The sequence below is a fragment of the Chiloscyllium plagiosum genome, unplaced genomic scaffold (assembly GCF_037043375.1).
Source record: "Chiloscyllium plagiosum isolate Xiang-an unplaced genomic scaffold, Cpla_swu_hap1 HiC_scaffold_21, whole genome shotgun sequence".
Classification (NCBI taxonomy): domain Eukaryota; kingdom Metazoa; phylum Chordata; class Chondrichthyes; order Orectolobiformes; family Hemiscylliidae; genus Chiloscyllium; species Chiloscyllium plagiosum.
Window position 1 is genome coordinate 10,900,146 of NW_028270159.1, and position 20,647 is coordinate 10,920,792.

At 41.5% G+C, this 20,647-nt stretch overlaps 1 protein-coding gene across 8 annotated transcripts in view; it reads right to left on the bottom strand.

Annotated features, from left to right (window-relative positions):
* The window catches only part of gpsm1b (G protein signaling modulator 1b), a 255,633-nt gene that overhangs the window by 173,061 nt on the left and 61,925 nt on the right, over positions 1-20,647 (bottom strand). For 2 of the 8 annotated variants that reach the window (XM_087998250.1, XM_087998242.1), the window contains exon 1: positions 16,656-16,864. The exons of 4 other annotated variants lie outside the window; for them this stretch is intronic. In XM_087998250.1, coding sequence (XP_087854376.1) covers positions 16,656-16,819 — 164 coding nt within the window. In that variant the 5' untranslated portion in view covers positions 16,820-16,864. Of the gene's footprint in view, positions 1-2,215; positions 2,311-2,423; positions 2,442-16,655; positions 16,865-20,647 lie in introns of those variants that run through there. 2 more of the 8 variants (XM_087998243.1, XM_087998246.1) reach the window with 2 other exon arrangements.

A 20,647-nucleotide genomic window follows, 5' to 3' on the forward strand; every position in this document is an offset into this window, starting at 1 on the left:
GGGATAGCCACAGAAGACTTCTGTAGTACCTGCCTACCGCTCTTACCTTTCCTGGAATTAACCCATCTATGTGAGTGTATCTGTAACTTTTCCTATAACTGCCATCCATCACATCCTCTTGCTCTTGTAAATTCCTCATTGCCTCTGTCTCTCCAACTGTTCAGTTTGATCTGATAGATTCACAACGGCATTTATTGCAAACATAATCCTCAGTAACTAGTCAATGCTCCCTAAACTCCCATATCTGACAAGAAGCACATATCACTGTACTGAAGGCTATTTTTGCTTCTTTCAGAAAATAGCACTATCTTATTCTTTTACAAAACACTGCTCCAGGCTAACTTAATACTTATGTCCCTTTATTAAACTTACACCATTTCTCAATAAAAACATTTAATCAAGAAAGAACCCACTCTATTCACTACTGCACTAAGGCAACACTTAAAAATATTCACTTATCTGTTTCTGTGCTGTGACCTGTCCCAAACAGGTTCCTCCAAGATTAGTTGTAAATTTCACTGTTTGTTAATTTTCCCAGACGCACTCCGATGTCCAGCGATACTTGAATTCAAACAGCAAACGCAGTAACTGTGCAGGTTCACTGCTGTGTCAGTTAGCAGTGTGAGTTTCTCTCTCTCTCTCTTTCTCTCTCTCTCCCGCTCCCTCTCCCTCTCTCCTGCACTGACCTCACCATGTGCTGCCTTTGTCTGTTCCTCTCCCTTTTAAAAGTGCTTTTGTTTTGACTTTCTTTTCCTCCAAAGTTCCAAAACAATGCAACAGCATATCAAACAGTGATTGCTGCTCCTGGAATTCGAAGAAATCACCTCCAACACCTGAAATACCTCAAAAAAGGAGCAGCTTGTTACAGCCAGACATTTTTCCCATCTTCATCATGAAACACAAAAAGCAATATTCAGGCGACCAAATGTTTGGTCAAAGCTGTCATACGTTTTGGACATGTCATAAAATTCTCCGCCATAAATATAAAGAAAAACTTAAGAAATCAAGTTAGATCTGTTAATTTGCTTTCACGGAAATTTTTATGTGTAACTGATTGGCCAATGTCTCATTATGCATGATGTTATGCTCGTCCACATTCAATACTGTCCAAGTCTTATTTCCATTATCTGACAGTTACACGGAAAACCTTCCATGGGCTAATATATTTTATGAAAATAAAGATGCATTGCCACATTGGTCACCTGCCCACTAAATGAGGTGAGCTTTATCACATCCACGTGGAACATACAAAATTGCACTGATATTGCCATTTGTGTCAGAAGGTTTAGAAAGCATGCAATTGAGTCAGAATCAAGAAATTTGCATCACTCATTTCAATAAACACTTATAATCATTTCACATGCTGAGATATGATAAGCTCACCTGCCAGCAAGCAAGCTTTGAAGGACATTGGAGCTAGACTCCAGAATATATACTGAATGTATCTCAATTGCTGGTTTTGAACACAAGAGAAGAGAGAAGTAAAATTGATTCGTGGGCAATAACTGGAAGACTCCCTCTCTCTCTACATCGGAACACACTGCCTGGTTAAAAAGCAAAGTGGCAAAACCATCATTTACCAAGACCTCAAAGGCATTTATAGACTCCATTGCTAAGGTTATGAGTCTGTAAGTATTTCAAAGCTACAACAGTGGTCTCTTGAATTCAAATGACTTTTTAAACTATATAAGCTTTATTCTCCTTGCTTTTACTGGAAACTCTCCCCTTTAAAATTATTGCCTGTGTTTAATGTCACATTTCCATTTTCTTTTCAATTGAGGCTAGACAGTAATAAAATTCCCCTTTCTTATCCTCAAGGAAGCCATGGTAATTGGCTACTCCATTTTCAAGAAAATATTATAATTGAAGTTGTACACTGAAATGAAATTTAAAAAGCTGTCACCGAGTGAGAGGGAGTTTAAACGTGGCAGCCGATTTCTCTTCCTCATCAGATTGCAAAAACAGTTTCAGTATGTATTGACAATGCAAGGCAAATTAATCCCAAAACGAGTGGCAGTGTAGCGAAGACAGTAAATATTGACTGTCATTTTAGCTCTCATGCCGCATTAAGCACAGAGGAAAAAAATGAATTGAATTTGACTTGTGCTCAGTTTATCTGCTTATTATATAAAATTTTCAGACAACTTACGATTATATCTGGTTTATCACTAGTTCTAGGTATGAAACATGTTTATTTAAAACACTTTTAAAATACCTCAGCAATGACAGGATTTCTAGACACGTTCTCAACCTAGGTCCACACAGTACATTGTCCTTCAATAATGTCAGTTTTCTCATCCCTTGCTGGACCTTGAGCAATCAAGTACAACAAACACAGATCAGTGAACAGATGAATATAGTTCAGACACAGATCAATTAAACTATTAAATTGTTGATGATGGTTAATAGATGAACACAAATACCATGGGTGATTTGGTGATGGGAAATGAAGTCGGTTGTCTGTAAGAGCACTTCTGGATATAAGAAGAAAGATGAAAGTATTAAACATTCCAGGAATATTCGTACTCTCCTTTACAGCACAAGGACACTTCAGAGTCAGTGAACTGGTCTGATTCTAATTAGTATGTTATCATCAACTCCTGGTGCCAGTCATGAGTCACTGGATAAGACTCTTACCTCAGAGTCACAGATTTTGAATTTAAACCCCACTCCAGATACTCAAGTAGAAGTGTCGAGACCAACATTCATATTTCACTACAGAGGAGTGCTACATTGGCAGGAGGTACCATCTGTCAAGTGAGATGCTAAACAGAATGCAACCTAAAATGCCACATGGCACTATTTTATACAAATTCATGGGGGCGGGGCGTTCTTCTGTGTCCTGGTTAATAGTTGTGCCTCAATTGACGTCAGGCTCTCTGGTCATTGTTGGATTGCTGTTTCTAAGAGCTTGCCATGCATAAATTGGCTGCTGCATTTCGACAAATCAATGACTTCAGAACATTACAGCCAATGAAGGGATTTCTGAAAAGTGCTGTCTGACACTCAGAGGTCATGAAAAACCCAGCAACTGGACAACACCACTCATCTCTGCACCATGACTTTCTTCTCCAAAACAGCATGTCAAAAACCAGTAGCAGAACGAACAGACTGCGAATGTGTGTGCCTTGGGAAGTCTGCACATTTTGAAGACTCGAGTTGTGCAATGTTATTTTCAGCTTCTGCCGATATTTTTGCAGGTCCACTGTACATGCAGCCCTAATCTTTGGGATGGTTGGACATCTTAAATCAAGACAAACATTTGCATGAGCAAATAAAAACATTGAAAGTGAATACTGTAGTGCCAGCACTTTACATATTAGCAGGGAAACGTAAATTGTCAACCTGCCTGAAACAAGGTAGATCTGTCATAAGCGTTTCTCTTTTCTTCCTGATTCCTTGAAGAAAAAAGTGCATTTATACAACATTGCATGATGTTCCAATGTACCGCACAAGTAACAAATCATTTTTACCTGTGGCGATTACTCTGGAGGGAATGGTACACTGCACACAGTAAGAACCTGCATACAGCAGTGTGGAGAAGACCAATTACAAACAGCAACAGAATTTGATGGTCATTAACAAAAGAACCCAAGGCAGCATGGTGAGACAAATGTTCTCACTTTAAAAAAATAACAGCAATTACATTAGATCAGAAATGCACTACCCAAGTACAGGTTGGAGGCAGACTGAATTGTTGATTCCTAAAAGAATTGGGTAATTGCCCAGATTTTAAAAATTGCAGGGCTACAGCTGAGCCATCTGTGCAATGTGACATCACACACACATGGCAGGCTGAATGGCCTCCAACTACAACCACTCAATGATCGTACACAAGAAGACAATTTGCCATTCAAGTACATGCTATGTATGACCTAAGTGCATCTATCAGCTTTGATACTATAAGTCTTAATAGCCTGACCAAAGAAAATTTTCATTTCAGCTTTGAATCTCACCCCGCCCAAATCACCTCCTGAAACACAACAGTGTTTTGCATCTTTGGGATATGGGGGACTGACAGAAAAAGATTTCTGGAATCCCACTACCTCTTGCTGTGAAGGGGCTATTGCTGGTCATCAATCCTTAAACAGCCGAGCTCTCATGCTCAGGTTAAATCTCCTGGTTCTGAAGGGCACAACAAACTAATTTCATACAGTCAGGACTAAGTGGTAAATGTAAAACAAACAACTGCAGATGCTGGAGATCTGAAACAAACAAAAACATAAATTGCTGGAGAAAGTCAGCAGGTCTGACAGCATTTGTGGAGAAAAACCCAGAGTTAACATTGAGTTGTATGACCCTTCTTGTGCTCCCCACACCTATCTGAATGTGGAATATATGGCTGACATTAAAGGTTTTGCTGAAACTGCCACTTGCTCAAGATACACCTGATGTTCAAACTTGCTCCTTGCGCAAGAATGAAAACTCAATTTAAAAGTGCAAGTGACAGCAATATTTGAATTTAGTGTTACTGAGAAAAACAAAGAACTTAAGTGACCCAATTCCAAATTAGGAGCTAAATACTGAAGGGGAAGAAACAAAAAAGATAGTTTTGAGCCAAATTAAAAATGATTTTTAAAAGCCAAAAAAATGAAAAACGGGTTCAAAAATGATTTTCAAAATGTATTTCAAAAAAAGTTTGCATAAGAGAACAGGGGAGTGAAAATAAAAATAGAAATTGTTGGAAAAGCTCAGCGGGTCTGGCAGCAAATGTGGAGAGAAATCAGAGTGAACGTTTCAGGTTGATTGACCCTCCCTCAGAACTGAGGGGAATGAACATAACTAGTGAACAAACAAAGATCCATTGAATGCCAGAGTTGGACGCGGTTTGGAATGGGGGGGGGGGGGGGGGGGGTGCAGGGTGATGCTGCAATTCAAGACAGAGATAATGTTTAATGCTGTAGAAATAGCTGAGACTTGTGAAAAATGAAAACCTCACTGTTCTGGGTAGTATATTCAATCTTGTTTACTGCATACAAAATCATTTCTCTTTTAAAACAGATATCTGAAGCTGTTCCGAGTGAAACAAGTATGCAAAGTGGTGTAGGTACTCACAGCTCGTCTAAATGCACAGTCGCTACACACAGGCCCGGTGGTGTGTTTGTGCAGTTTAAGCTGCTCTTTGTAGATACCACTGGTTGAAAACCTCTCAAAATAAAACCCAGAGGCTTCCAACGTCATGCAAACACACCACATAACCATCATGAGTTTCCATAGCAACCGTCCAGATGCGGTGCTACTTACCGAATATTTCATATACCTGTAAATCCAATGGAGTTTGCTTTACACAATTCAAAAAAATACTCAAGATGTCAAGTTTCACAGCAATACCCTAGGCTGCCCAATAATCAAACACAAACGTCAGACAACATTCATTTTATGCCATCTGAATCACATTAAATGGAGAGACTGGAACAATGCTTCCTTTTCAATCTGTGCTGTTGCTGGGGCTGAAACAGCAGTGAAACAAACCGTGCCCACTGCAATTTTAAAATAAACCAACATTTGCAACCACAGTTTTTACTCACCCTGTATTTTTAAATACAGAATGCCAGAATGTGAGTGTGCACAAGTGGAAGAACTATCCTACAACCCTAGTCTGAAATACTCTGGGGCAGAGCAACTACAATTTAATACAACTGAAGGTGCCACATCTTTAACTATTCACGTTGTGCTTTCCCTCTCCTGCAACTACACTTTAACTCTTAAAGTCGTCACCTCATTTAAATGGTTGAATCTTTTTTAAATCAAAATGCACTGAATTTCAACTATGTATTTTTATTCTGATTTTACTTAGATTGCAGCAATTACTGAAACAAAATGCGAACATTAGAAAATCCGACACAATAATGTTGAGAAAAATAATAGTTTAGACATTCATCACCATGGACAATGAACAGTGGTCATGACACAGGTTAGGATATTTGCACAACAAATATCAGCTTGATGTATGTCTCACACTTTTGCCTGAGCCACATTCATTCATTATTGATCAGTCACTCACCTAGAAACATGCATCATCTTCAGACACAAGAGAAGCTCAACTCCAAGGAAATACAAAAGAGATGGCAGTGAAGAGGTCATCATTGTTAAATCCTGGTCATCTCTCATCAATATAAGAGTAAGGAAGGCCGAATGGCATTACAGCCATCAAGGGTTAAACAACTAATGTTCAGGAGATTAGCAGAACTATTGAGCAATTATTCTTCTGCAGAGTTTATCCGGAAGACGGAGGTAAACATGACATTAGATGAAGTAGTATATAATCAGATCCATACAAATTAAAAAGCAAATGTATTAAATTAAGTTATCACACAATTATCAGGATAAAACCACTGGTCTGGATGTTTTAAAATGTTGAGCATATGCATGTTTCTTGTCCAAAAAAGTAAGAGGGAGATGATGGCCATGACCTAGATGATCTAGCCCAACATGGTGGATGCTGGAATTTGAATTTGATTTTCAACAATCTGAAAGTAGGAGTCTAATGATGACCATGAAACCATCATCAATTATCAAGAAAATCCCATTCCATTCAGCAATCCCTCCCAGTATCCCACTATTCACTGTCTGCCATTCAAAAAAAAATCAATTTATTCCTATTTTTGTTTGTCTGCTAAACAATTTTCTAATCATCTCAATACATTACCCCCAATCCCTGCACTTCAACTTTACATACTAATATTTTACACAGCACTTTGTCAAAAGCCTTCTGAAAATCCAAATGAAATCACATCCACAGGGTCTCCCTCATCAGTACAGTCCTCAAAGAATTCCAGTAGACCTATCGAGCACAATTTCCATTTCATAAATCTATGCCAACTCTGTTCGACCCTGGCCCTATTTTTCAAATGGTCTGCTATTAAACCTTTGAAAATAGACTCTAGCATTTTCACTGAGTTTCCATATCAGTACTGCTACATCTCTGAGCCAAACACACTCTCCAAAAGGAGAAAAAAAATGGGCATTTGAGATCAGCTTGAATCTCAAACTACAATAAAATTGTAAAAATAACAAGTAGTAATACACTTAACAGTTCCAATTCCTGTGTGAGCAAAGAAAGTCAGAAATCTTGGTACCACTAAAGGACTACTCTGGGAAACTGGGCACCTCCCATCCTGGCACTTTCCCCTGCCAGCGCAGGAACTGTAAAACCTGCGCCCACACCTTCTCCCTCACCTCTAAAAGAGCTTTCCACATCCATCAAAGTTTTACCTATACATCCACTAATATCATTTATTGTACTCGTTGCTCCCGATGCGGTCTTCTCTACATTGGGGAGACTGGGCGCCACCTAGCAGAGCGCTTTAGAAACATCTCCGGGACACCCGCAACAATCAACTACACCGCCCCGTGGCCCAACATTTCAACTCCCCCTCCCACTCTGCCGAGGACATGGAGGTCCTGGGTCTCCTTCACCGCCAGTCCCTCACCACCAGACGCCTGGAGGAAGAACGCCTCATCTTCCGCCTCGGAACACTTCAACCCCCGGGCATCAATATGGACTTCAACAGTTTCCTCATTTCCCCTTCCCCCACCTCACCCTAGTTCCAAACTTCCAGCTCAGCAGTGTCCCCATGACTTGTCCTACCTGCCTATCTCCTTTTCCACCTATCCACTCCACCCTCTCCTCCCTGACCTATCACCTTCATCCCCTCCCCCACTCACCCATTGTACTCTATGCTATTTTCTCCCCACCCCCACCCTCCTCTAGCTTATCTCTCCACACTTCAGGCTCACTGCCTTTATTCCTGATGAAGGGCTTTTGCCCGAAACGTCGATTTCGCTGCTCCTTGGATGCTGCCTGAACTGCTGTGCTCTTCCAGAACCACTAATCCAGAACGCACAGATTATGGCAATTTTGAGAACTGAAGACATTGGTAATATTACTGTTGAAAATGATCAAACCTAGCACCATCTTTTAGCCAAAAATTATAAAAGGTGCTGTCCAGAGTGGCGGCACACTTACTTTGAGTTGGAAATTTATTCAAGTCCCATTTTCAAGATACAGAATCTGGGCTGCAATCCAGCCAAAACAAAAGGAATACTGCACTGTTAAAGATATCATCAGTGGGACATAACACAAGCGCTTCACCAGAGGCTTATTGATGATGTTACCTAGTATGGTGATGAAATGTCTGAAAACGAACCTTACAGCTCAGTGAGCTAACTTACATCCAGAACCTCAACCTGATCTACAAATCTTCACCAAATATCATCTTTCAAAAGGGACAGTAAACTGAGGGCTTGACGATCATCTCAGATGGATGTGGAACGTTCTTTGGCAATATTTTGAACCACCATTATGGAGGTGAAACAAATTATCTGTTCACATTCTCATTGTTCTTAGTGCAAGCTTATTGTGCAAAAGTTGGCTACCCACATTTCAAATCAGGACTAAAAACTTTAAGAAAGGTTTTTGTTTTGGGCTGGAAAATGCTTTGGGACATCCCAAATTTGTTAAAGATTCAACGTTTAATTGCACATCTGTCCCCTACATCAGGACGCCAAAGATGTGTTTTACTGGGAAACATTACTTGAAAAATGTGCTGCTTAAATGATTTTGCATTAAAAAATTTGTTTATAAAGGGATGTCAAGAGAAGCCTGGGAACTACAGACCTGCGAGTCTGACTTCGGCGTAGCTTGAGTTATTGGAGGGGAGTCTGAAAGATGGGATTTATATGTATTTGGGGAGACAAGGAATGATTAGGGACAGTCAGCATGGTTTCGTGCAAGGTAAGTCATGTCTCACAAACCTGATTGAGTTTGTTGAGGTAGTAACCAAAAAGATTGATGAGGCAGAGTGGTAGATGTTGTTTATTTGGACTTTAGTAAAGTCTTTGACAAGTTTCCACATGGTAGACTTATTAGTAAAATTAGATCTTCTGAGCTTGCTAATTGGATAAAAAATTGGTTCGATGATAGGAGACAGAGGGTGGTGGTGGTTGAGACCTGTTATCAGTGGTGTCTCACAGGGACCAGTGCTGGGACTGCTTTTGTTTGTCATTTATATAATTGATTTCAATGAGAATATAGAAGACACAATTGGTAAATTTGTGGATGACACCAAACTTGGTGGTTTAGTGAACAGTGAAGGTTATCTAAGATTACAAAGAGATCTTGATTGATTGGGTCAATGAGCTGAGGAGTGGCAAGTGGAGTTTAATTTAAATAAATGCAAGATATTGCATTTTGACAAAACAAACAAGGGCAGGACTTAGACAATTAAATGTGGCTAGTGCACACAACAGAGAGACAAGGGTTTCAAGTACATAATTCTTTGAAATTTGCATCACATGTAGAGAGACATTTGGCATCTTGCCTTCATTACTCAGACCTTTGAGTACAGGAGTTGGAATATCATGTTGAGGTTGTACAGGATTTTGGTGAGTGTGTAGTGCTAGAAAAGCACAGCAGGTCAGGCAGCATCCAAGGAGCAGGAGAATCCTGATAAAGGGCTTATGCCCGAAATGTTGATTCCCTTGCTCCTCAGATGCTGCTTGACCTGTTGTGATTTTCTAGCATCACACTCTTGACTCTGATCCCCAGCATCTGCAGTCCTCACTTTCTCCAGGATGTTAGTGAGGCCTCTTCTGAAGTACTGTGTGCACTCCCATTAGCCTGCTGTAGGAAGGATAATATCAAGCTGATAAGAGTCCAGAAAAGACATACCAGGATGTTGCCAGGAATGAAAGGTGTGAGCTACAGGGGAGGCTGGAACTTTTTCCACTGGTCCGTAGAAGGGTGAGGGTGACCTTATATAGGCTTCTGAAATCTGAGGGATTATAGATAAGGTGAATGGCAGGTGTCTTTTCCCTGGGATTGGAGATTTCAAGACTAGGGGGCATATTTTTAAGGTGAGTGGAGAAATATTTAAAAAGGACATGAGGGGCAACTGTTTTTTTTTTACACAGAGTGGTTCGAGTGTGGAATGAACTTCCAGAGGAAGTGATGGATATGCATAGTTACAGTGTTTAAAAGACATTTGGATATATAGGAGCATGGATGCGTTGTTACAGTTGCACAGGGCCTTGGTAAGGCCACACCAAGAATATTGTGTGCAGTTTTGATCTCCTTTTCTGAGGAAGGATGCTCTTGCTCCTGAGGGAGTGCAGCGAAGGTTCACCAGGCTGATTCCGGGGATGGCGGGACTGACATATGAGGAGAGATTGAGGAGGTTAGGATTGTTTTCACTGGAGTTCAGATGAATGGTGGTGGTGGGGGGGGGGGGGGGGGGGGGGGGGGGGGGGGGTTGGAAAAGAGAGATCTCAGAGAGACTTATTACATTCCAACAGGACTAGACAGGGTAGATGCAGGGAGGATGTTCCCAATGGTGGGTGCGTCCTGAACCAGAGGTCACAATCTGAGGATTCAGGGTGGACCATTCAGGAGGGAGTTGAAGAGACATTTCTTCATCCAAAGTGCAGTGAGCCTGTGGGATTCATTACCACAGGAAGTAGTTAATGCTAAAACTTTGAATGTATTCAAGAGGTGGCTAGATATAGCACATGGGGCAAATGGGATCAAAGGTTCTGGGGAGAAAGTAGGATTAGGTTATTGAGTTGGATGATCAGCCATGATTGTGATGAATGGTGAAGCAGGCTTGAAGGGACGAATGGCCTCCTCTTGCGCCTATCTTCTCTGTTTCTATGAGTACATGAATAAGAAAGATTTGGAGTGATATGGGCTAAGTGCAGGCACATGGGACTAGTCTAGTTTGGGACTATGGTTGGTATGGACTGGTTCAACCAAAGGGTCTCTTTCTGTGATGTATGATTCTCTGACTCTATGACATTATAGTATTTTGAGCCCAGGGTTGGAAAATCATGAATATAAAAGTTATTTGATTGGTTTGCTTCTTTTTAATAGCTTATCATTCACTCATTAACAACATTTGCAGATGATACGAAGATTGGTGGAGTTGTGGATAGTGAGGAGGGCTGTTGTCGGCTGCAAAGGGACTTGGATATGATGCTGAGCTGGGCTGAGGAGTGGCAGATGGATTTCAACCCTGCCAAGTGTGAGGTTGTCCATTTTGGAAAGACAAATAAGAATGCGGAATACAGGGTTAACGGTAGGGTTCTTAGTGAGGTGGAGGAACAGAGGGATCTTGGGGTCTATGTTCATAGGTCTTTGAAAGTTGCCACTCAGGTGGATAGAGCTTGTAAGAAGGCCTATGGTGTATTAGCGTTCATTAGCAGAGGGATTGAATTCAAGAGTCGTGAAGTGATGTTGCAACTGTACAGGACTTTGGTTAGGCCACATTTGGAGTACTGTGTGCAGTTCTGGTCGCCTCACTTTAGGAAAGATGTGGAAGCTTTGGAGAGGGTGCAGAGAAGATTTACCAGGATGTTGCCTGGAATGGAGAATAGGTCGTACGAGGATAGGTTGAGAGTGCTAAGCCTTTTCTCATTGGAACGGCGAAGGATGAGGGGTGGCTTGATAGAGGTTTATAACATGATCAGAGGAATAGATAGAGTAGACAGTCAGAAACTTTTTTCCCCGGGTACAACAGAGTGTTACAAGGGGACATAAATTTAAGGTGAAGAGTGGAAGGTATAGGGGAGATGTCAGGGGTGGGTTCTTTACCCAGAGAGTGGTGGAGGCATGGAATGCGCTGCCTGTGGGAGTGGTAGAGTCAGAATCTTTGGTGACCTTTAAGCGGCAATTGGATAGGTACATGGATGGGTGCTTAAGCTAGGACAAATGTTCGGCACAACATCGTGGGCCGAAGGGCCTGTTCTGTGCTGTATTGTTCTATGTTCTATGTAGGCATTGTTGGCTGGGCCGGCATTTATTGCCCATCCCTAATTGCCCAGCAGGCAGTTAAGAGTCAACCACATTGCTATCCGTCTGCAGTCACACACAGGCCACACTAAATAAGGACCTCAGATTTCTTTTTCTAAAGGACTTTAGTGAATCCAATGGCTTTTTTCTGACAAATCAAAAATGGTCATCATTAGACTCTGAATTCCAGATTTTTATTGAACTCAAATTCCACCACCTGCCATGGTGGGATTCCAGATTGAAAACGAGTTATTACCACCACTAGTCACTAGCCTCACCGAAGGCTGACTATTGACGAGCCAGAGGGGTTACTCATTTCACAAAACAGTCTCAGTTAAATTTTCAGTCTCCATTCTTGGTTTGGAGTAGACCGTTCTTCTCGTTTCGTGTCATAGGGCAACTTGTCCTGTAAAAGTCTCATGATAAAAGCACACACTGAACTCCAGGCTCAAGAAGGAAGTAATTAGCAACTGGACAGAGGCCAAAAACACAACTTTTGAAGATTATAGCATCACATGCTCAAAAATATTTTAGCTATAAAAATATGGAAGTGTGCATTTTAGTTCCAAAGAGTTAATTATAGCCCTAAAACTATTTTCAACATTTAAGAGAGTTGCCTTACATGTCAGATGAAGAAGTTGAAAAGTTTGATTGCACAACTGCTTCAGGACCCTGTCGGAAATGCACTAAGAATAAAGTCGTATGTGAATGAATGAAAGTTGGCTGCAAACAAATTGCAATGACAAAAAAAAGTTGCTCAATTGCACAAAGTTAAAGAGCACATCATCATGCAAAGACTCAGCAATAAAACCAACGGAAGTGTAAATGAATCCTGAAGTTGTACTCGGAAGATGCTGGTGGTTGGCAGATACCTATTGCAGAACTAAGGTTCAAACATAAAGGGCTATAAACTCAACCGGGTAGGAGGCTTTGGCACATGGTGTTTGCTGTTCAAGCTACATTCTTCTGCTTGCTGGACTGACAGATCGAGCGATCACTTGGCCGGGTACTTGCCCTCCAGGTGCAAATGTATCATTTGGTAATTTAGTTCTCCAATCCACTTCCACTCCTCTGCCCTTGACCTCCTGATTTTCCAGGATAAACTCACTCAGAGTCAGAGAGATGTACAGCATGGAAACAGACCCTTCGGTCCAACCTGTCCATGCTGACCAGTTAACCCAACCCAATCTAGTCCCACCTGCCAGCACGTGGCCCATATCCCTCCAAACCCTTCCTATTCATATACCCATCCAAATGCCTCTTAAATGTTGCAATTGTACCAGCCTCCACCACATCCTCTGGCAGCTCATTCCATATACGTACCACCCTCTGTGTGAAAAAGTTGCCCCTTAGGTCTCTTTTATATCTTTCCCCTCTCACCCTAAACCCATGCCCTCTAATTTGAGCAAACATTTTGCAAACTTCTGTATGGAACACAGAGTTCATTAAGATCTGACAGTAACCACTGTTTCTGGGAGGCATGTGCTCATGCTCAGTAACTTAGCTTTCAACATTTATATCTGCTCCAAACTTATCTTTTGTTTCCCTACATGCCCTGAGCTCCTTGATGCAATACTTGGTCAAATCCTGCCTTGATGTTTGGGCAGAAATCCTCATTTCTCCTCTGGATTTCGACTCCTTTGTACAGGCCGATGTAAACTAACAGATTGCCTTTTGCCCTAAATTATCACCACCACTTGTCAGTTTGTATATCGCATCTTACACCCTGTCACAGATCTTTCGGTGTTCTCTCTTTCATCTGCTCCTTACTTTCCCCATCTATGTACGTGCATGTAAACCATTACTGGACAACAAACACTTCCTCCAACAATAGTGGAATAACTGAGAGCATTGCAAGAAGCTGATGTGAATGGGAAGAAGGGGGAAAACTCTCCACTAGTTAGAGTCATACCCTTGCACAAAGGAAGATGGCTAAGAGTGTTGGAGGTCAGTCATCTCAGCAAAATGTCATCTCTGCAAAACTTCCTCAGGAAATTGTCCTAGGTGTCACAAAGCTAGTCCTTTTATTTTCTAACAGCTGTTCCTTGGCTCAAGGATACTCTGTCTTTGATTTTTGTTCAGAGGGGTAATGAACTAGGCCAGAGTCTGATCAGACTGGTTTGGTACAGAGATGAAAAGGATTTTGAGAGGCCTTTTGTTTATATGTAAACAGATGAGACTTCAGGCCAAAGTGGTCATGTTTTAGAAGTGACCCGGAGAATGAAAGGATAATGGTCAACTCTCTGGCTGAGCAGTTTAGTCAGTCCAGAACTGGTTGGGAGTTCAACATTGAGCTGTGTGGAAAATCTCTCTTCTGCCCTTCTAACTTCAACCTGTAAGCATATGACCCTTTTTTGCACTGTGTTTAAAAGTGGGAGGGGGGGGGGGGTGCTTATGGGACTGTTGTGTATAGTCTGAATAGCATACTTAAGTCTAGTCTGGATAAGACTGAGTTCTGTAGGGGCTCTTTATTCTGGTGTCTGTGCTTCATTGTGTAATTTTGCAAATAGATTTTTTGTCTGTTTTAAACTTGGGAGTCAACCTCCTCTACTTACTCTGGTTAATTTTCACTGTACACTCACCAAAACAAATTGCAAAGTTGTGGTCTGGGCTGCCTGCTTAAGAATGTTTTGAGTGGTCTGGCCTAGTCCATAACATAGACCCAAACACCTTCAGCTGCCTTAATGACCTTTCCTCCATAAGGTCAGAAGTGAGGGTAATTACTAACTGTTGAACAACATTCAGCACCACTTGCAACTCCTCAGAAGCTGAAGCAGTCCATTGCAAATTGCAAATAAAACATGACCGCAATAATATTCAGGCTTGGGCTAAAAAGTAGCCAGTAATGTATATGCCAAACAAGTGCCAAGTAATGACATGTTCCAATGAGCCAATCTAAACCTTCTCCATTCAATTGCATTATCATTGCAGAATCTTACACTGTCAACACCCTGGAGGGTTACCACTGAACAGAAGCTGAACTGCACCAGATAAATGGAAGAGACATCACCCGCAAGTTCCCCTCCAGGCTACACACCATCCTGACTTGAAACAATATTCCTGTTCATTCAAAACCCTGCATTCAATCACCAATAGCACTTTGGTATTCACCACATTGCCTACAGCAGTTTCAGGCTGCAACTAACCACCAATTAAGGTGGGGAGATAAATCCTGGTCTAGCCAGTGATGTCCTGTAATTGCAAAAAGAAACTGGGAAGAGAAAAAGCACAACAGTCTATGGGAGAATACTGAACTCAAATTTCTGACCTTCATATCTGCCTATTTCCTGTGATCAAACACGGTACCTTGTATCTATGTTTCAGAGTGCTACTTATCAGTATATCTTCACAATCAGCTCCTGCAAATAATGCCACATGGTGATCAATAACAGAAATGTCAAAGAACCTGAAGCTATTTGGGCTGCAGGTTACCCCAGCTGTAACACGGGTCTAAAAGGGTTAACATTTGCTTACCTGCAGTGAGCACCACCCATTATAATGTCATGGGGACTTGGTCCAGGTGAGGAAGAGGCTTGTAGGAGACAGACCTGGAGCTGTTTGCTCCTAAAAGTCTCTGCAATAATTTAGGTCATATTCATACAATCTGTAAATATTTGCTGCAAAGCAATAAATTTCAAGCTCTTGATTCGACAAAATACTTGTCGTTCCAACAGAAAGGCAGATATCAGAGTCCGTCTGAGATCGCTTTGAGCGTGAAGGAACCCAAAGGCAACATGTTGGCAACAGTGAGGTCCTTGCCAAAAGATAGTGAGCGTCAGTGACTGGCACCATTTCTAAATGCTGCTCACAAAATTCTTCTGGTTAGACCTAATCCACAGTAAGTCATTTCAAGTTTGAATGAGCTAACACACAGCAACCACCTATGACAAGAGATGGTGTCCCATTTAAGTCTGTCATACCTTAGCTGCAACCACAGGTTTGGGAATTTTAGACAGGTACATTAAATGTTGCAATGGTACTTACTTCAAGCATAATTTCAGATTATACATTTTCATGAAAAGGAAAACACTGTACCTTCAAATGACTTCAGGATAACCCGAAGAGTTAATTGCAAACTAAGCATTTATTTGAAATGAATACACTGCAGAAATGTAGCAGTTACTTCACACTCATTAAGTTCCTGCACTTGGCAATGTAAATGGGTTTTGGGTTGACTTGGATAGCAGGGAGAAATTGCCTGTATTCCCAACATGGACAGGCCCTCAGTTCAATGCATCATCCGAAAGAGAGCACCTCTGAAAGCATAGCACTCTCTCAGGACCACACTTGGGTATGCCAGTTTGGATTTTCCACTTAATTGAGTGGAAAATTGAACAAATAAACATCAGCAAGAGCCTATGCAGTGCTACAGTTGACAGACTGGGCCGCAATTGTGCTCTCCGGATAAATTATCGCGGGTTCACTTATTAGATATGTTGGGTAATCAAATAAAAACAGGGTTGAACTCCTTCAGGCTGCCCTGACCCAGCAATTACAAACTTCTCAATGTGAACGTACCATCTAATTGCCCTTCCAGCTCTTTCCAAACTGAATGTTACCTACATGACAGAAATCGGACCCTATCTAGATTTCTCAGCAGCGCACACATGCTCATGGACGGGTGGGAGGGGCAGAGAAGGAAGAAAACAATGAGGGAAGTTAACTCAAATCCAAATAATTCTGGCAGCACTCAGCGTCAGATTGTAAAAATCATAACTAATGAGTTAACCCATGCAAACTTTATCCATTCCATGGATATTCATCACTATAAAGTTCAGGTTGAAATTACAACTATCTATTGCTTGTACATACAGATAGATATTAACTTGAATTTTTTTTTAAATTGGAAAAAATTGTGCAATGTTACCTTTTCTTTCGCATGTTTTTAATCTTTTGGACGTAGAACCACAGCTCCAGACTGACTGGCAGAAGAACAGAGCGAGGCCTTGCTCCAGGGTGGACAAGTCTGCAAACAGCCATCTCTGCCATGTTGAACCCCAAAGGCTGAGTCTTATACCGTAATGTTGGCATTGCAGCAGAACCAACTCCTTCTGGACAGCATCAGAACAAGACCCGGAGTGCTCTTGCAGATATACATGCCGCTGTCTCTCAATTCAGTGACGATGGAGCACAAAACCAATTTAATATTCACAAAACGTTTGACATTTGAATTGCTGTTGTCCGAGCTATCTCACCTCCACAGCAAACAGGCAATCCCCTGGAATGGTTTCCCCATGCAGACACACCACTGCTGACCAAGATGCTCAAATGAGAGGGAGAATGCACTCGCCGAATGCAGTGATGTTCGAATGACAGCTGTCATTGTTCAATAATGCTACCAAAGAAATCCCCTATAATTCAGCAAAGTGCCAGCATCAGCTTTGTGTCCTTTAACCCTCGGATTACCAGCTCAGCATCTGCTTGCAGCAACAAGATTAGGCCAAGAAAAACTATACTGAAGAAATGTTATAAAGCCTTAGAGGGAAGAGTGTTCCAAGAAAGATAGAGGAGGCAGAATCTTTGAATGTTTTTAAGGCAGGGCTGGATAGATTGTTGTGAAGCAAGTGATTGAAAGGTTATCAAGCTGGATGGGAATATGGATTTAAGGTTACAATGAGATCAGCCCTGATCTTATCGAATGGTGGAGCAGGCTCAAAGAGCCGAGTGGCCAACTCCTGCGCCTAATTTGCATGCTCACACACAAGCCCAAGTGTAACACAAACCATCTCTTTGGAATTGTCAGCATGCTGTTGCATGTTGCATAGTATACACATGAAAGAGATTGGTGGCTGGCTCAGGATGGGCGTTGGAGGAGGGGGAGGACGCAATTGATGGTGGGGAATGGATGATTCATGTGAAATTCCACACATCTGTAGGTCTTGAAATGGAAGTATCAAATCCATCAATCCTTCCACTGAATTCCACCGCTCAGTCATTGGTCTTGCATAGTGGCTTATAGGCAACACACCATCCTCTCTGAATGGCATCATGAATTATTTTATTGATAACATATAGACAGAGCAGGGATTCTTTTGACTTTTGATATGAAGGAATGAGACAGCAATTTTAAGTAACTGCATCTCCTATTGATGCTATTCCCATCTTCCACTCCACCCCCAACATTTGCCTCCTACAGATGACATGGGATGGGTGGAAAGAGACATCTTAAATAATGGACCATTTTGATGTATTGGGTCAGCAGAATAATTCATCTGAATGTTCAAGATAAAATTAGAAGTCAATTAACGATTTAAAATGAAAACCAGGAGTTGTAACACAAAATTTAGATTACCCACACGGAAACAAGCCATTTAGCCCAACCAATCCATGCTGTGTTTAAGTCCCGGTGAAGTATTAATTCCATCTTTCCTCATCCAAACCTGTGATAATCATCTATTCCTTTCTCTCTCAGATGTATATGTGTATTGAAAGAGAACAGGATGTTAGGAAAGAAGAACTTGAAATCACAGCCCTGAAAAATGTTCAAAAAAGTGATTCAAAGAACATGTTAAGTAAACGTCATTGACATAGCAACAATGAGGAGCTGATTCTATCAGCTTAGCAACAGACCTCACTATAATCTGGCATTATTTCAGTGAAGACTCATTTGGATGAGTAGCTAAAAGAAAAATAGAAAGAAAGAGAGATCATAGTTGTTGCTTTGCCTTGGGATCAACTGTATGTTTCTGGTTTCTCTGTTGAAGTTTTCATCTTCACCAGGAAGCAAAGTGGAAAGTAGTTAAGTTGAAAGCCACAACCGGGTGGCATGGTGTCTCAGTGGTTAGCACTTGCTGTTTCACACCAGGGACCGGTGTTCGATTCCACCCTTGCGTGACTGTGTGGTATTTGCACATTCTCCCAGTGTCTGCGTGGGTTTTCTCCGGGTGCTCCGGTTTCCTCCCACAGTCCAAAGATGTGCAGGTTAGGTGGACTGGCCATGCTAAATTGCCCATAATGTCCAAGGATGTCAGGCTAGGTAGGTTAGCCATGAGAAGTGCAGCGTTACTGGGGTGGGGTTGGTCTGGGTAGGATGCTGTTTGAAGGATCAATGTAGGACTCTGAAACGGGTCGAATGGCCTGCTTCTACACTGTAGGGATTCTATGAACCATCTCCGGCCACAAACTTCAATTCTAAGTTTCTTCTCACATCAGTTCTTATGGCATATCTTCAGCACAGATACATGGTCTTCAGTTCATGCTCATGTTTCTTTATCAAGCCCCACTTCAATTCCTTTCAGCCTGTGGCAAACAGTTAGTTTCCTCTTAAATATATCACAGAATTAACAGAATCCTTACAGTGTGGAAACAGGCTATTCAGCCAAGTCCATTCTGACTCTCCAAATAGCATCCCATCCAATCCCTGTAATGCTGCATTTCCTGTGGCTAATCCACCTAACCGACACATTTTTGGACCGTGAGAGGAGACCTGAGCGCCCAGAGGAACCCCACGCAGACAGAGGGAGAACAACTCTGTGGAGTTTGCACAATCATCTGAGGGTGGAATCAAACCCAGGTTCCTGGTGCTGTGAGGCAGCAGTGCGAACCACTGAGCCACTCACAAATGAAAGTATCCATTAGCCGCTCTATATCTTAATTATTTGCATCAAATACTCCTGGCAGCACCAAGTTTCACTGCCAAACTAACCAATTATTTTGTTTCTCACTGTTTTAATTTTTCTATTGTCATTTCTAATCAAGTCTATTTTGATTTTTCTGCTTTTTAAAAAAAACACAAAGCTCGAGTCCACGGTTCAATACTTTATACGAAAACTGCATTGGCTTCATACACAAGACTGAAGTGGTTTAAAACTAAAATTTTCTTCGATTCTCCTTCTCAATCATTTCACTCCCAGCAATTATCAATGTTTGGTCATCAGAGACGTAATTCCAAAAAAAAAATGCCTTTGGAGAATAATATAGCATTGATGATGATTATTCAGCTAAAGGCATGTTGTTGTTTATTCTTCTGTCAGTCCATCAAGTTCCTCCCCGTACAGTAGTATCAGGTGAATAACTAATGAAGAATTTCAGCATTAAGTGTCAGGAACAGCAGTCTGCTCACATTAAACAAAAAGAAGATTAGTTCCACATCAATCGCTACTAATGACAATCAAATCAAGTGGTTAAACTCCAACCTTCAACTGTGCAAACACGTGCCTTCCATGACATCTTAGCGAATGCTCCTGCCTTCACTGCTGTGCACAGATCAAAGGTACTGCACGTTTTGCATGAGAGAACATAATGAGCCCATTAGGGTTGCCATCTATGCACACAGGGCCTCAAAAAGGTGTTAACCACTGCCAGCCTTTTTATGTCACTATATCTCCAACCTGACAGCTCGCAAATCAGCAATCCAAAACTAGTGCAAAAGTCATTATTCAATTACATGAAGATAAAAAGTGCAACTTTATATAATAAAACAAAGAACTGCACATGCTGGAGATCTGAAACACACCAAAACATAAATTGCGGGAGAAACTCAGCAGGTCCGGCAGCATCTGTTGAGGGAGAAAACAGAGTTAATGTTGAGTCCAGTGACCAGTTTTGTTTTTCAGCTTTGCCCTTCTTCACTTCCACAACCTGCTCCAGCCTACAAACTTCAGAGACTGCTGTCTCTCTTTGCAAACCACAATTGCCGTCACTCCATGTTGACAATCATACCTTCAAGTGCCTAGACCCCAAGGTTTAGATTTCCTTTCTCTCCTCCTCAAAGACACTCATTGAAGCCTAGCTCTCTGATCAAGCTTTTTGGTCACCTGATATCTTCTGTGATTTGGTGTCAATTTTTTTTTTGATAATTGTTGTTGTGAAGCCACCTTTGTGTTACCACCTGTGTTGACGGTGACATAGGAAGGTAAA